The sequence below is a fragment of the Apus apus genome, chromosome 4, assembly GCF_020740795.1.
Source record: "Apus apus isolate bApuApu2 chromosome 4, bApuApu2.pri.cur, whole genome shotgun sequence".
NCBI lineage: Eukaryota > Metazoa > Chordata > Aves > Apodiformes > Apodidae > Apus > Apus apus.
Genome location: NC_067285.1, coordinates 26951225 through 26967008, shown reverse-complemented (window position 1 = coordinate 26967008; position 15784 = coordinate 26951225). Strand labels below are relative to the sequence as shown.

Here is a 15784-nt window from a genome sequence, read left to right as displayed (position 1 = left end):
AGAATTATTTTCCTATTAGGTAGATTTCTAAAAGATATGGCTGCCCTTCATGGTATCTTTTTTGAAAAATAGCATTTTGGATTAAATATGACAACAAGGGATATAAGAATGTTGTGAGCACCATTATGGTGAACACAATCTTCTGGGGCATAATTCTCTGTTCAGTGAGACTTGTGGCAGCTTTTCAACAACGTTTAGGGGTGGAGGAGCACAGCACACTCAGATGATGATGATGACAAAAAATGAAATGTTCATTCAACTCAGACTGCAGAGGTCACATGGATAAAACAACAGTTTTACCTGGCTAAGAAATACCTGTTGGGGAAATTGAAAAGATCCACAGAACTGGCCCATGATACATGGAATCCCTTCTCTAGCTCATATTACTTCTTTCTCCTTGGTAGTGTCACCCATCCCAAGGGAGTCCATGGGAGAAAAGCTACAGGATCCTGATGGAGAGCACAACACAAATGGATAACCGACTTCATCACCTGGTTGTGGCCACAGCGCATCATCCTGGGGCAACTTCCTTCTGAGCTCTTCAATAATTCACCTACTGGCAGGAATTTTATCATAATCAATTAGGCTTACAAGAAAACATGCTGAAATTTCACAAAACCTATAATTCCCTTGGCTTTTCTGGTCTCCTGAGCTTCTGTCTCTCTCATTCCCTCTGAGCACAAGATCTCTGCTCCTAAGTCTAGTGTTCTGTTCTCTCTGTGCATTCCTGGAAAAGCTGAACTGAACAGCAACAATGGAAGAATCACAGGGCAAAACACTGAAAACAGCATCCACAATTTCATTGCATCAGTAAACCATAGCTATAGCATATATAAAAAAAGTAAAATGAGGAAAGACAGTTTCTGTTACATTTATTATGTACATGTCCACCAAATACTATATCTCTTGGGAATAGTTGTTACATGTCCCTCTTTATCTATGCATTGACAAACAAATCTAGTAGCATATATTATACTTCAGGCCTATTGCAAAATTAAACTCAAAACAACATTTCATTTTAAAAGTGTGCAGTGCTAAACCCTTCTTTTATGATGCCCTGATTTAATGAAAAAACTCCAAATATACCATGTTATTTTATTTTAGGTGTGTTTACAAAATCATTTCAAAATCACATTTTCTGTGATCTATTTCACAGTAACTATGCATGTCTCAATGAGAAGGTAGTCATTTGGTAGTTTCACATGGTTTAAAGTACCTGGGACTTTGGAGAATTGTTGGTTTTTTTCCTTCTGAATTGTTTAACAAAGCGTTTGAGACTTTTTTATTTTATTTTATTTTATTTTTTATTGTAAATCCTTATTAAGTAATGACCTTTAAACCCGGGGAAGTTCAGTTCTTGTAGAATTGTTCCAACCTGAGGCTGCACAACTGTATGACTTTGCTTTCTGAAGAACAGACACTTCTCAAATGGAGACCTCTGAAGGGAAATTCTAACCACCTGCACCTCTTATATGAAGCTCACACAAGATGCAAGCCAAATTGTTCGAGATACCAGGAGTCTACAAAATTAGCCATCTGTTTCATACTAGAGCAAATATTGGGTCAAAGTAGTCATTGAGGAGGTCTTAGATTCTCCAGGATAAGCACAATGGTTGTTTAGATTACAAATGCTGTCTTAACTTGCAAAATAGATAAATATAACCTTGCTTCAACAATTTATCTTATAAAATCTTTTTTTTAAATTTAATTTACATACTTCTTCTTTTTAAGACCTTAAGTTTACAGTGCAGCTTTCTTTAAGAACAACACATGTCATTAACAAAGCTGCAGATCCCTAACAAGATTCCAAGGCAAAACAACCACTCCAAACTGAGATCCCCACAAAAATTTCATTTCTCCTAGTGCTTAAGCAACTCCTCAGTACCCTGCCATATGATCACAACAGAAATATGTGGAAAAGAAGGAGGCATTCCCCTTGGAAACATTTAACTTTTATGTTATTTTTAAGCACAACCACCTGAAACAGCAAACTTTTTAGTGCTTTTATGTTCATGTAATGAGATTATGATATAACTGTTACAAATCAAGATTGACAGAATCACTGAGAGTCACATAGAATATGAAAACCTTGTCAAAAACCTTCTGCACACTTACTAGCCCACCATTTAGTAAAATGGGTATTTCAGTCAAGCACAACTGTGCCAGATTGAGAGTTTGAATGGTGTCCCATATCAAGCCACAGGCAGAGCTGCCACTGACTTTAGTAGTAGCAAATGAAGATTCATAGGCTATTAAAATTAGTATTCCACTACTCTTAAATTAACATAGCTTAAGTACTACTTCAGCAGGGACCAGTCCCCAGACAGACTACTACCTGTAGTCAACTCCATGACTGCCTGAGGAAGAGACATTCCACTTGAGGTGGTGCACACCACATACTCTGGTCATAAACAGGATGCTGAGCCCAAACTGGTCGTTAATAGTACAGATTAATTCATGTATTACTCCTCCTTGGTTTCAATCCATTTCATTATCCTATTTGCAACCAAAATACTCCCAGGTCTCCAGTCCAAACAACATATTATGCCACTTAATGACAATTAAATATCCTAAAGGCATTAAAAGGGCTATCACCAAAACATATTTTCAAGCACCGGAAAAATTTTATATAGGCTTTGAAATTTGTAATGACAGAGACTTCCATGTGAACATCTGTGTTGGGGTGATATGTCTAGGCGTTAACACATTATTAATATTTAGAAATAACTAATGATACTAAAACTTTCTCTACATTACTAAGACAATGTGGACATATGAAAATTTTAATATATGAAAACAGTTTCTTATGCACCTTTAGAAAGTCTCTGATACAGACATAGTTTTTAAACTCCAAACTTAATAGCAGGATAAATAAGAAAATAGCACAACCGTTTGCAAGCTTTACACTTAACTATTTATACTTCAAAGCTAAGCCTACCAGTTCAAGTCATGAAAAATATGTTCAGTTTATTAGTTAATTAAAAACAAAACCCAAACCTAATACTTTGTTGATGTTAGGCACCAGCTACTGAAAAGAAGAATGAAAAGTGAAAGAGAAATCAGTTACATCACTTCACCAGAGAGACACAGGAAAAACCCTTGCCAGTATTCCTCCAACTGTATTATAGAATTCCTCCCCTACAAACCTTGTCCCATTCTCCACCTGAGGTCTTCTCTAATAAATACATTATCGTTTTTAGAACAGATTTTTTTTTTCTTAGAGATCAGCATAGATACATTTAATACAAGGAAGCTATGAGCAAGTGCAGACCAAGAGACTATGCGAAGCAAGTCAGTCCTTTGTAACTGTTGATTTTAAATGTTAGCTAGAGCCCACTTGCTTTCACTTGTCTTACTGGGTTTGGATTTGGCTACAGATCCCACCTACTCAGAAAGCATTTTGACTCTATCTATGGAAGAACACTGAAGTGTTTCTTCCTTTTGATGTGAGGTAGGGCAAAGATAACACTTCAGTGCTAAAATATAAGACAGAATACAAAACCTAGTAGTTACTAAAATTCCCAGTGACAACTGACTATAAAGTGAAGCTAAAAAGATTTAAATGGGATTGTCATAATAACAGGTTTTGGCCTAATGAGTGTCCCAAACTCCTACCTGATTCAACTTACTGCAGGACAAAAATAAGGAGTTATGAACTAGAGTAACTGACTTATGGTGTCTCACATGCAGCCCTGCCCTGCTGTCAGATACCCCCCCGTTATTCAGGGACGTATCTTGGCTATATTTGGAGATATGCTTTTAAATCACCTAAAAAAATAAAAGCTTGCATCCTTTCCTCAGTAATCATAGAATGGTTTGGGTTGGAAGGGACCTAGAAGATCATCTAGTTCCAACTCCTCTGCATGGGCAGGGACACCTTCCACTAGACCAGGTTGCTCAAAGCCACATCCAACCTGGCCTTGAACACCTCCAGGGAAGGGACATCCACAACCTCCCTGGGCAACCTGTTCCAGTGCCTCACCACCCTCACACTAAGCAATTTCTTCTTAAATCTACCCTCTTCCAGTTTAAAACTACTACCCTTCATCCTATCTACACACCCTGGTAAAAAGTAATACTGAAGTCTAACAGCTCCCACTTTCAGAAAATTACTGAAAACTGTGACACACACACACAACCAACAGCACAATCAAAGCTACCTGGTACTTTCTGAAATTTAAAATAAGACTTGTTAAGTGTATTTCCTTGTTTGAGACATTCATTACAACACACCTCTGACTTCTCATCTGTACCTCTTCACCATGGCTTTACTTCACAATTAAGAAAACCTGAGCTTGATGAGAATAAGTGACCATACCTGGTCTCCTAACTCCCAGTAAACCAATCATCTATGGTCTGTTAATTTCATTAAAGTTTGAACAACTTTGAGGGATGAACTACAGACTAATAAACAAGCTGAAATTGTGAAAATTATGCCATTCTATAGCAGTTGTCTATGATAACAGCACTATGCTATCCAAGTCACCCTTTTTCTGGTGCAAGTGGAACGTCAAGGTAATACCACTCATTTGTAGCAACAAAACTCAGAGCTCTAAAGGCAACAGTGCAGAAGTTTATTCAAGCCTGAGCACTCTCTTAACATCAGTCTCTCCATATATGAACTACTGGATTATGCTTTTTCACCTAGTGGGGAAAGTTATTTTGTTCTACAATGTGGGAAATCATTATATAAAGAAACTAATGAAGACATGAAATAACGTTGAATCTCTGATACTACATGTGGGGTTTTGGGTTTGTTGGGGGTTTTTTATATTAACTTATTTACTGTAACTACCACTGAAATTGTGGATCACATATATTTAATCTAATATCCTCTTATTTCCTTTATTTATGTGTTTTGATTATCCCAAACTTTGTTTATGCAGAGCTGAACTGAACTCAGAAGCTTTTAATTACCTCTTTGCCAATGCATAGTTGGACCAAAACTAAGTAAACCTCTGTAATAAACGTGCTCCAGATATTAAAAGGTATTAGAAGCACTTCTTTCCCTCCATGTTTTTGCAGAGAACAAGGCAGGATAGCTAATGCTGACAGAGCCAAGGCAAAGGCTGTGTCTTCCCAGATGAGGCCAAATCATGCTGAAGAGCTTCCTGTGCAGAAGTGCAGGATGGGTACAGCTCACCCCAACATCTCCACTGCCCATTCACCAACCTTCTTCTCTAAGGCAAGGTGACAGCAGGCACCATGTAGCAAATGTTCTCCTTCCCCAGAACAAATGAGCCTTCAGACTGTAAATCCTATGACTTTAAAAGTGCCCTGTGAATGTTGCATTTTCTGTGTTGTTTTTATTACCATTATGAGTGTCAAGGTTGTCATGTTCAGGTAATTAGTGGAGGCAAAGGTCCTCCCAGAATATCTTTGGTAGGATGAGAGCCTACATGCACTATGAAAACCTGTTGCAGAAATACACAGTCCCAGTTTAGTAGCAGATTGCATGATTTCTACATTGCTTTGAGAGAATCAGTGAATATTAAAGTGTGTATGTTGTAATCTCAGAAACAGTACTTTCACCTGTTAGATTTATAAACTGGTTTAGTGTGCAACCTATATTTTCTGACTAACATTTTTGATTGATAGAAACTAATCAGCTAAATTACACTGAGATAGTCTTATAAATAAGCAGCTGACCCTGTCTAATGTATAGTATGCCCTATTAACATAAATTATAAAATAAAGATTGAAATCTAAAAGAAAAACAAACCCAAACTACTTAGAAAAAAAGTAGTTGCTGTATGTATTTATGCACGGAATTTTTGCTTTTCAGGTTTTTCAGAAGAAACCCAAACACAGAGAGGAATGAACTTTAACACTATGATCCTTAAATAGGTGGGCCAGATTTCAGGCTAAAGACTAATGTGGTTTAGCTACTTAAGAAATAAGTACAAAAGTACCTCTACCCTTCCAAATCAGGAGCACTGACACTCATCAGAACAATCCCTTCAGTTAAGTTCCTGAACCGACGGGCCACTCTAAACTGACAGTGCGAAGTCTTCACATTTGATGCAGTTAAATGGCAGAAAAATCACCATGCCATTTCAGTGCAGCTTATCTCTAGGTATCAAACAACCTGCTTCTCTTTTGTAAATTCACTGACAGATTGAACAAGAAAATTAATTGCCTCTCCACAGAACACTATTCTTAAAAAAACATTAACAAAGTACATGCCTTTGGAAGACAATTAATAGACTGTTTTTAGCAAGTACTACACAATCAATTCAAAGTCCAAATTTCTGGGATAGCTCAGTACTATTTTGATGATAACACTCTGACCACTTTTACTGTAATTCACTAGGGGGAGAGGAGACAAAGATCACCTACAGTTTGTTTTAATGTTCAGCAGCATTACTCAGCCACTGAAAAGCTAGCTAGCCACAACTCTCAGCCACTGTGAGCACACTATCGGAAATGCTACTTTATTATGCATTAAACTGGGAGACATAAGTGAACTTTAGCATTGCACATTGCAGCACAATTTTGCAGGATAGCAACACTTTTTGATATAAGTTTTAGAAGCACAGCAACTTCAGACTAGATTGTACATTGTCTACTTTCCTTGCCAACCATGTTAGAAAAAAAAAAAAAAAAAAAGGCTTTCCATTGTGGCAAAAACAGACCACCAAAGCCCTTCCAAGAGAGTAACTCCATCTTATCTCAAATGCTTGCTTTACAAGTTCTGACACCTGTGAGAATAATCAGATCTAGTAAAGAGGCTATTTGCTATTAATACTAATTTAACAGTGTGCTGTTACACAGTGCTATAGCCCCTCTATCTGGTAACAGTCAGCAATCAAGGTTCAATTCCTACTGAAGTAGAATCTTGAATTTCAGTGGTAATGATCCTGTGAAATTAACAATGTGAAGTTAATTTCATAATTTTCATTTCAGAAAATAACAGAATCTTCAAATAAACTTACCATCTCTTATGTTCTAAGAAAGATTTTCTAGCTAAAAGCTTTAGGAAAAAGTCAGTGTTGGCATGTATCTAGGAAGTAATACAGAGAATAACTGTACAAAGACAGAAGTACTACTTTCCAGAATAATAATTTAAAAATTATTTTTAAATCAGATAAGGAAATAATAATGACCTACATGTCTTGCGACATGCTACAACAAAGCAACTATAGTCCCCCCAGAACATGAAGTTTTTACCACAGAACCTATTTGAGGCAAAGAATAAACAAGATAACGGAATGTTTTTCATGGTAGTGCTAAACACAAAAGAAAATGCACTAATAGAACTACAGTTCTAATAAGCACATTTAAATAATGCTGACAACTTTTTAAAAGCAGCACTTTAAAGGTGATGCACATGTATTACACAAGCATGTCTTGTAAGCACTCACACTGCAATCTAAGACACCGCAACAGAATGACACACATGTTCACATAAATTGACCCTAATTCTGCAGATGTCTAACTCTACAAAAGAAAAAAGGCATCACTCACAAACCCTAAACTGGGCCATATAGTAATCTCACTATAAAAACTGGATTCTGAACTACTTAATTCAGCACAATTTCTACATGGAATACTATCAGGATATTTTTCTTTAATTCTTTGTTAAAAAAAGTTACAAAATGCCTCAGTGAAAGGTCTTTTTCATACAGATTAAAACACTAACTCATTTTTCTACAAAGAGCACTTCAAGAATTGTCAAGAGATTAACTCAAATTTTAAAAGGAAAACAAAGGCAATAAAACTTAGAATTACCAAATAAAAAGGATATGTAAAAGCAAAAAGATGAGATCAGGGAATCATAGAACTATTCAGGTTGGAAAAGACCCTTGGGATCACTGAGTCCAACCATCATCCCTACTCTACAAAGTTCTCCCCTAGACCATATCCACCAACACCACATCCAAACGACCCTTCAACACATCCAGGGTTGGTGACCCAACCACCTCCCCAGGCAGCCTATTCCAGTGTCTGACCACTTTTTCCACTTTCTGTGAAAATTTTTTTCATAATGTCCAGTCTAAATCTACCCTCTTGCAGCTTGAAGCCATTCCCTCTTGTTCTGTCAAGATTTTGCAAGTCATTTGGCTTATTTTACAGGGACTAAAGTAGGAATTTCATCAGGTTTTTCAGATCTAGGTTTCACTTTATCTTTTTACCCAGTTACATTTTTATTGGACATCAAGCCTCTCCCATTCTACCTGAGCATTTTCCAAAGCTTATATTCTTGCAGAAACACAAAAATAAAACTACTCTGAGGAAAAAACATAAATCCAAATCTGGATTTAAAAATCAGTTGCTGAATATGAAGTGAATTCTCTTTGAAGCTGAATAGCTTGTTTCCTACAGTCAGCAAGAGCCATAACAAAAAGCTTTGGAAATGCAAAATACTACCCTTGGAGGCCAGAGAAGATGAAATACTGGAACAATTTTGTAAGTTTTACTTATTTAATCCATATTTTTAAATATTATTAAAGCAATGTTGTGGATATTGATAAAGTTTCAGATACAAACATTTAAACAATTAGCAATAAGCATTTAGTAAATGGTTTTTGCCCTATTACCAAATTTCACCAGGAAGAGTTGATCCAGTAAGTATTTCTTGTGAAAAGGACACTGAAATTTATAAATGCAGTTGCAATTATAATATTCCTCAGGGCTTCTTTATTTTTTTTTCTCCTCTTGAATGCATTTTACCAAGGGGCCCCAGAAACCTGTGTGATAAAACTTAAAAACCCACTCAAAAAGCACTCGTCCACCTATGTGCATTTACTTGCTTTTTGTCTTTTGTAGAAGCCATTTGAATGTTCTGTCCTGGTCAGAAGTGCCCTCACCTGGCAAGCTCATGTGTTTAGCCCTGCAGGGAGCTACTTCCACAACTTATGCAGTCTTGGGTGGAGTAAGTTGAGATTAGGTACGAAGGGGAAGGTAAAAGTCTGAAAGCAGGTTTAAGAACTGTCCACCTGCAAAAATTAGTCCTGCGCAATGAGGAAACAGACCCAGTTTTGATCTGGAACACAGTCACCTTACAAACTGCTAGCGCTCACCCTATCGATCCAAGAAATAGGTATTTTAGAGTGAGAAATCATCTCCATCCACAAATATCTCACTGTTTTTCCTAATTATGTTTTGTCTACTCTCGAAATGCAAAAAAACCACATACCTATAAACCATAGTAACTGTGACAAAGAATCCTTTCCACACTGCAAAACCTGGAAGAGACTTTCAAATTAAAAAGATGCACTTTAATTTGACATTAAGTCTAGGTAGTAAACCTTTAAGCTATTCTAACTCCATTCCTTAATGCATTAGCTACAATGAAACCTCTGGGTTTCTTTTAGGATCTACAAGGACAAGCACCAAAGCCAAACTACCTGTCTTGCCTTGGACATCCCAATCCCCCTCAACAAAAAGGTACTGTGCAAACGTACAAATACCTGATTGTATTTTGTGTGCACACACACATGCACAGTTAAGACTGGTGTATTGCAAACTTGTTGAAACAACAAAGAATCTCAAAAAGAAATCACCAGGCTCAGAGACATAAATAAGTCTCTACTTTTTATTTCTTTATATTTGTGACCAGGTAGTCCCACAAGATTTTACTAGACACCTTTGCTTGTGAAGTTTTGCTTCCAAGCAAGGCATGGGAAAAATAATAAAAAATAATCTCTAGTACATTTTAAGCACTTCCTGAAAGCCACATGAGCTGTAGAATTTAAAGACAGTCAAAGCCAAATCCATACCAATCCATGTATTTACTGGGCTTTGCAGCAGGTTTCAAAGCAATGAGTCAGATGATAAATGTACTGCAACACTAGACACAATACTGTAGATAGAGACAGGTCTTTTGCTTTAATTTTTAATTTCCATTTTCTGCGGCTTTAGACAAACCACTGACATTACTTTAGCATAATATTTTGCAAAGAATCAATATTTTAATTTAATAATGGTATTCTGTTGTCAACATGTATCACATAATGCCCTTGTACAGGTACCAAGAAAACATGTCAAATAAAATGCAAGGCCTTGCTTTTACCAATCAATGTAATGAGAATCCTTACAGCCCTCAAAAGAATTTCCCTCAGGGTGAAAAGGCAGAATGGAGTATTTTCAGCCATAACCCTTCCTCTCATCATACTGTTGCTGTGAAAGCTCTCCTAGGTCATGGGATTCTGACAAACATTTCAATAAGAGGAACAGAGAGGAAATGTATCTGAATCAAATCAATGTACATATCTGTGATTGAGGCTTATTTAAGTATTCCACTTCCTTAAGAACTCAGTAATAACTGCTCTAGTTCCTAACTATAAAGAGGATTAAAAATGGAAAATGGAATTATGTCTGGTGCCATCCAACTTAATTGAAACAGATGAAGCAAGTTATAGCTGTAAAATAAAAAAAATGAAATAAAATGAAATAAAATAGCTATAACTTCCACTTTGATGGTGTGACTACAATTTGGTATTCATTATTTTTATCTTGATGGTAGTTTTCCTGTTGACTGGTATTTAAGATGGGAAACACAAATCTAATCCTATTTATGGTACACTAATTCACGGTATGTGAAGAGAAAGTAAGTGGGAATGAGGAAGAAGCCAGTGTTTTTATAACTCCCAGTTGTTCACTCCAGTGTTTTTTTTTTTTAAATACAACAGCTTCTGATGAATTACAAATTGATAAATAATTGACACACTAATCTTAGTCAATGCTAAAGGCACATGCTTTATAGTCATGTGTGCTCCTCTCAATTTCAGTGATACCTCATGATCATAATGCAAAGCATTCACAGATACATGTCATTTGTTGGCAGAACGTTTAGAGCTCTGGGAAGAGTAGGTCTGGTTTTACTACAGTTTGGCACCTCCCACCAACACTCTTCAGCTGGTGAAAACCCCGCAGTTCCATCTAAGTGTCATCCATAACATGAAAAAGATATTTGAGTCAGTGCAAAATAAAACAAATAGCTTTTACCAAAATGTCAGTGTTGGTAACAGTTCAGCTGCCAGATGCTTGTTACTTGAACCCATGCTGTGCATAACAAACAGCCAGAGATATGAATAGGATAAATGACTGAACCAGAAAGTCTTTAGCAGGAAATCAAAGTATACTCAGGCTGCAGTCTGGACTCATAAAAAAAGTTTGCAATTGGATTTCACAAGATATATTGATTAAGAGTTCAGTGACATCTCTTTCCGTGGTTAATATGCATTAGTTGAACCCCACCCGCCTGACCTCAGTTCTCCACATTAGCCTTTGGTTATACGAACACAAGAGAAACCACAGTGCCATTTCACAGCTGAATTCACAAAGGAATTCTTGTAAGTACAGTATCTCAATTTAAAGATAATAACATTACTGAAGAACCCAAAATACCATGAAAAATGCATATTGGAAAAATCAGGGCATGACTCTTTAGAAATGAAACCAACAGCTCAATAAAAATAAAAACTCACTGGTATGATGAAGTCAGTTGACTGATATTTCTGATCCACAGGCTGGACTAGCCTTCTAAATCAATGATTGATTTTTGTGTTCAGCACTGAATAAAGAGGCTCGTGCTGAAAAGCTATAGTCCACGTGTGATCATAAGAAACACATGCAGGCAACAAGAAACAGAGTGAGATTTGATGAGTAAGTGGCTCTTGCTTAGTCAGAACCTGAAGGATCTTCTTCAAGAAATTTCAAAATAGCTAACAGATAGCTTGACTTTGAGTGAAACACAACCAAGAATTATTGTCATTATGCACACCCACAAAACAGGGAGAGATTTCACAACATCTCTTCAGATGAATACACATACAGTGAAAAAGGTTTTACCAACATTTAATTCAGGTGGGCAATCATCTGGCTTCCTGGAGAAGTAACTCCTGATTTGCCTTCCATTCTCTTAAGTCATTTTTGAGCCCATTTTAGTGTGCTAAAGCGATTAAATAAACTGCAGCCATGAACCAGTATAAATAAAGACAGCTGCTTCTTTTCTTAAAAGCTGTGAAATGCTAAATAACCTATGACTCCAGCCCACATATGTGCCTTGCCAAGACAGAGGATCACACGAGGTTGTGCACCAATTTGAAAGCTCGGGCATCAGATTTGTCACGTCAGATTTATATTCACACAGTACAACAGGATCCATGACTTTCATTTCAGTAGGAGCTGGGGCGGAGAAGGAGCATGCAGCTCAACCTGGGAAATGAGGATGAATTTGTTTTTTAAAATTCTCTTTCTTGCTAAGAGCTGTTAGCAGATGCAAATTCTTGCTTTGGGATCACAGCATGTCAGCAGGTCATGGCAGAAAGACTGTTCCTTCTCCCTCTCCCCTCCAGTGGATACTGCAGCCTCAGAGAATTCTACATTGTATCCTCACAGACACTTATATGTATCAGAAAGTACAGCTGTAGGCTTACAAAAAAAAATAATAATAAATCCACATGCCCTACAAATTAAAATCCTTTTTTATGTAATCTATTTAATCTTCCATTAATGATAATCTCTGCTATCAATGTGCCCAAACAGGGTCAATTTCTGCTGGATTTGCACTTCTTGCATTTCATCCTATAACTGAGCTGTACTTAATGAGGGGAAACACCCTGCTGTAAAAGGTGTTAGCAGCCTCCTTAAAACAAGTAACAGATAACAAGACTCTGCAACTGCCAGGAACATTTCAAGATTGTGGCTTTGCTCTTCCTTTGTATGTCTTGCATGGAGGAGAGTCCTGCCAGCTGAACATGATTTATTAATCAGGATATTCTTGCCTCCTAGACCTTGTAAGGAGACAGCACAGAGGAGCGGAAATTGCTGTGCATTTCCCTCATATACCCAAAAAGACAGGAAGGAGAGAAAAACACAGCATTTAGACTCCAGCAGATCCAACCTGGCAAGCCCAAGCAGCATTTCAAACACACACACGGGCCACAGCAGTTTGCAACACCAGGAAACAAACACATCTGGTTCACACAAGGCTTGAAAACAGACAAGTTGAAAACCAAGCTCCTTTTGCTACTTTGTTTTTTTTAAAAAGGCCTCTGGACAGGTCCCTACAAGCGCAACGGGCAGGGTTCATCTTTCCAAGAGATCTTCCTTCTGGTAACATCTGACTTCCTTAGGTTGTACCTACAGGGCAAGCTGGCTCAGACACACCTGTAAGGGATGCTTCTTGCTCAATTACTGTAGCAGACGCTGGGGGAGTTACTGCTTTGTTTGCTCCTCTGATTTAGTAATAGTTGGATTTGTACTCATCCCCAGCCATCCACCACCTGCACACCCACTCACCACTACACATCCAATTTGCTGCTCTTCTCCCGATTTCATCAGTTCACAAGATCAGTTCACTCTGCATATGCTCCCTGCCCCGGGGCTCATCAGCAAATAGATTTAATGGGCAAAATCAAGTTCAAAAGACTTGCTAACAAAATCCTCTAGAACAGCCATACATTAGTAGGCAAAAGGATAGCCCGGAGCTGTACACGGTGATTCAGGTGTTGGCATTCAATTGAACTGACGTTTCTAGAAGAAGCAAGCAAGAGTTAATGGAGGACACATGGCTTCTCGTTTCCTATGCTGCAGCCAAGAAAATGCAGAAGACTACTATAATACAGTATAATTGAGCATTTCACTAAATAGCACCACACATAAGTTCTTTTGGCACAGATTGCATGTGTCCTAGATAACCTTTACGAGAAGCTGAAAGTTGATGCACCAAAGCCAAGTGAATTTTCAGACTTAGACTAAATCCTTAGGTTTGTGCCTGGAAGGGTGGGAAGAGCCAGCCACCTACCATCAACCGGGAAACTAGCCCCCTCCTCTGCTTAAAAAAAAGCTGTCAGTTACGGCAAGACAGTGCTATGGCTACACACAGGAGCCGGGAAAGCGTCTGGCCGCATCTGCATATTCGCGGGGTGCCCTCTGCTCCTTCCCGGGGGAGCTGGCGGCGGCTCTTTCAGGAAACAGGCATTGGGACGGAGGGAGCATCTTTCCGTAGCCCGCTCTTATCTACTTTAAGGGAAACGTCTGTGTGGAAAACCAAACACCCGCACTGTCAGAGGCACAGGCACAACCCACCCCGCAGCTCCGGAGGACCGCTCTCCCCACCGCTCCTTCTGGGAGCCGCTGCCTGGGGCGGGGGCGTCATCAATCATTCCTCTCGCTCAGACACCATCAAGCATCTCCTAAATACCTTTTGGCAGAGCAGCCTGGAAGGTGAAAGGGAGGTCGGCCTCTCTGGTAAAAAAAACACAGCGAAACCTAGTCACCTCAAATGGCTGCTCCTACCTCACCATCCATCATACAAGAGAGGAACTTGCCGGGGAGGGCGGCTTGGGGGGAAGCGCAAGAAGGGAGGGATAAAAGAAGCGTAAACTTCAGACCTCTCCGACCTCCCGCCGGGCAACCGCCACACGAGAACCCCGCTTCCCCCCAACCACGGCATCACCCCGGCCCGACCCTGTCGGCGCTCCGCAAACACCAGGTTTTGACAGGGAGACGCGAACAAGCGGGCGCCCCGAGGGCGCGGGGCGGCTGGTCTCACTTACGGATTTTGGGGGTCGTGCTGGCCTCCGGCGTGGTGGTGGTTGACTCCTGGAAAGGAGACAAGGTCCAGGACGGCGCCGAGTCGTGGACGTAGATCTTGTAGGAGGAGGTAGCGTGTGCCGCAGTGGGCCAGGCGGGCAGCGGCGGGGTGCTGGGGGTGGCGGGCGGCGGCCGGGCGCCGCGACCGGCAGTCCCGGGGGGGCCGCTGGCGGGCGATGCCGTGTGGGGCGCGGCAGGGTGCCGCGCCGCTGTGGGCCGCGGGGCGCCCCGCGCGGGTCCGCGGGTGCCGGGGGGTCGCGGGGGGGCCCGGCTCATGGTGGTGAGGCGGGGGCTGACGCGGCTGGGCGGCCGTGGCGTGGCGGCGGCGGTGGTCTCCGCGCCGCGGGGGGGGGCGGTGGGCTTGGAGAGGAAGAAGGGGTCCTGCCCCACGCCCTTGGCGTCCATCAGCTCGGTGGGGACGTACTCCTTGACGGAGCCCACCACGATCCACTTGAGCAGCATGAGGCTGAGCCCCAGCCCGATGAAGCCGATGAAGAGGGGCACCACGCACAGCCACGTCTGCTGCCGGTTCCAGACGATGCAGTCGCTACAGCGCAGCTCCCGCGGCGGCCCCCCGGCCCCATCCCCGCCCGGGCCCGCCGCCGCCTCCGCCGCCCCGGGCGCCGCGGCGCCGGCAGCCCCCTCGCTCATCCTAGGGGCCGTCCGCAGCGCCGCCGCGGCCCCGGGGCATCAGCGCGCCGCGGCTGCCGGCGGCATGCGGCGCAGGGGGCGGAGGAGAGCGGAGCGGGGCGGAGGGGAGCGCAGCGCGGCGGAGCGGAGCGGGCGGCGGGAGCGCCCCGCTCAGTCACGCCGCCGGCACGGCATGCCCCGCGCCGCGCAGCCTCCCGCGGCCGCGGAGTCAGCGGAACGACCGCGCCATCCGCTGGGCTCTCGCCTCTGGCGTTGCCCGGTTCAGCCTCTTCGCTCTCCTTCTTCTGCCTCCGCTCTCAGGTTTTTCTTTTCTTTTTTTCCTCCGGGTAGTAAGTCGCAAGAATCAGCCTCCTCGATTATTTTTTTTTTTTTTTTATCCCAAGCGTGCGGCTCCGGCGGCTGGCAGGCACATTCCTTCACATTTACACTCCTCGCCTCTCTTTTTCCTCTCCCCTCGGGGCTAGGGGATCTTGTCTTTCCGTCTCTCCTTCCTTCCTTCCTTTCCTCCGCTCCCTCCCCCGCCCGCTCGGCTCCTGCCTATGCCCGGCCGCGGCGCAGCAGCATCCCCCGGCTGCTCCGCGGGGAGGCG

At 41.5% G+C, this 15784-nt stretch overlaps 1 protein-coding gene across 1 annotated transcript in view; it reads right to left on the bottom strand.

Annotated features, from left to right (window-relative positions):
* NRG3 (neuregulin 3) overlaps positions 1 to 15195 on the bottom strand; it is a 360847-nt gene extending 345652 nt beyond the window's left edge. The window contains exon 1 of the mRNA XM_051618530.1: positions 14508 to 15195. Within this exon, the coding sequence (XP_051474490.1) occupies positions 14508 to 15195 (688 nt within the window). The remainder of the gene's footprint in view (positions 1 to 14507) is intronic.
* Positions 15196 to 15784: the final 589 nt, after the last annotated feature.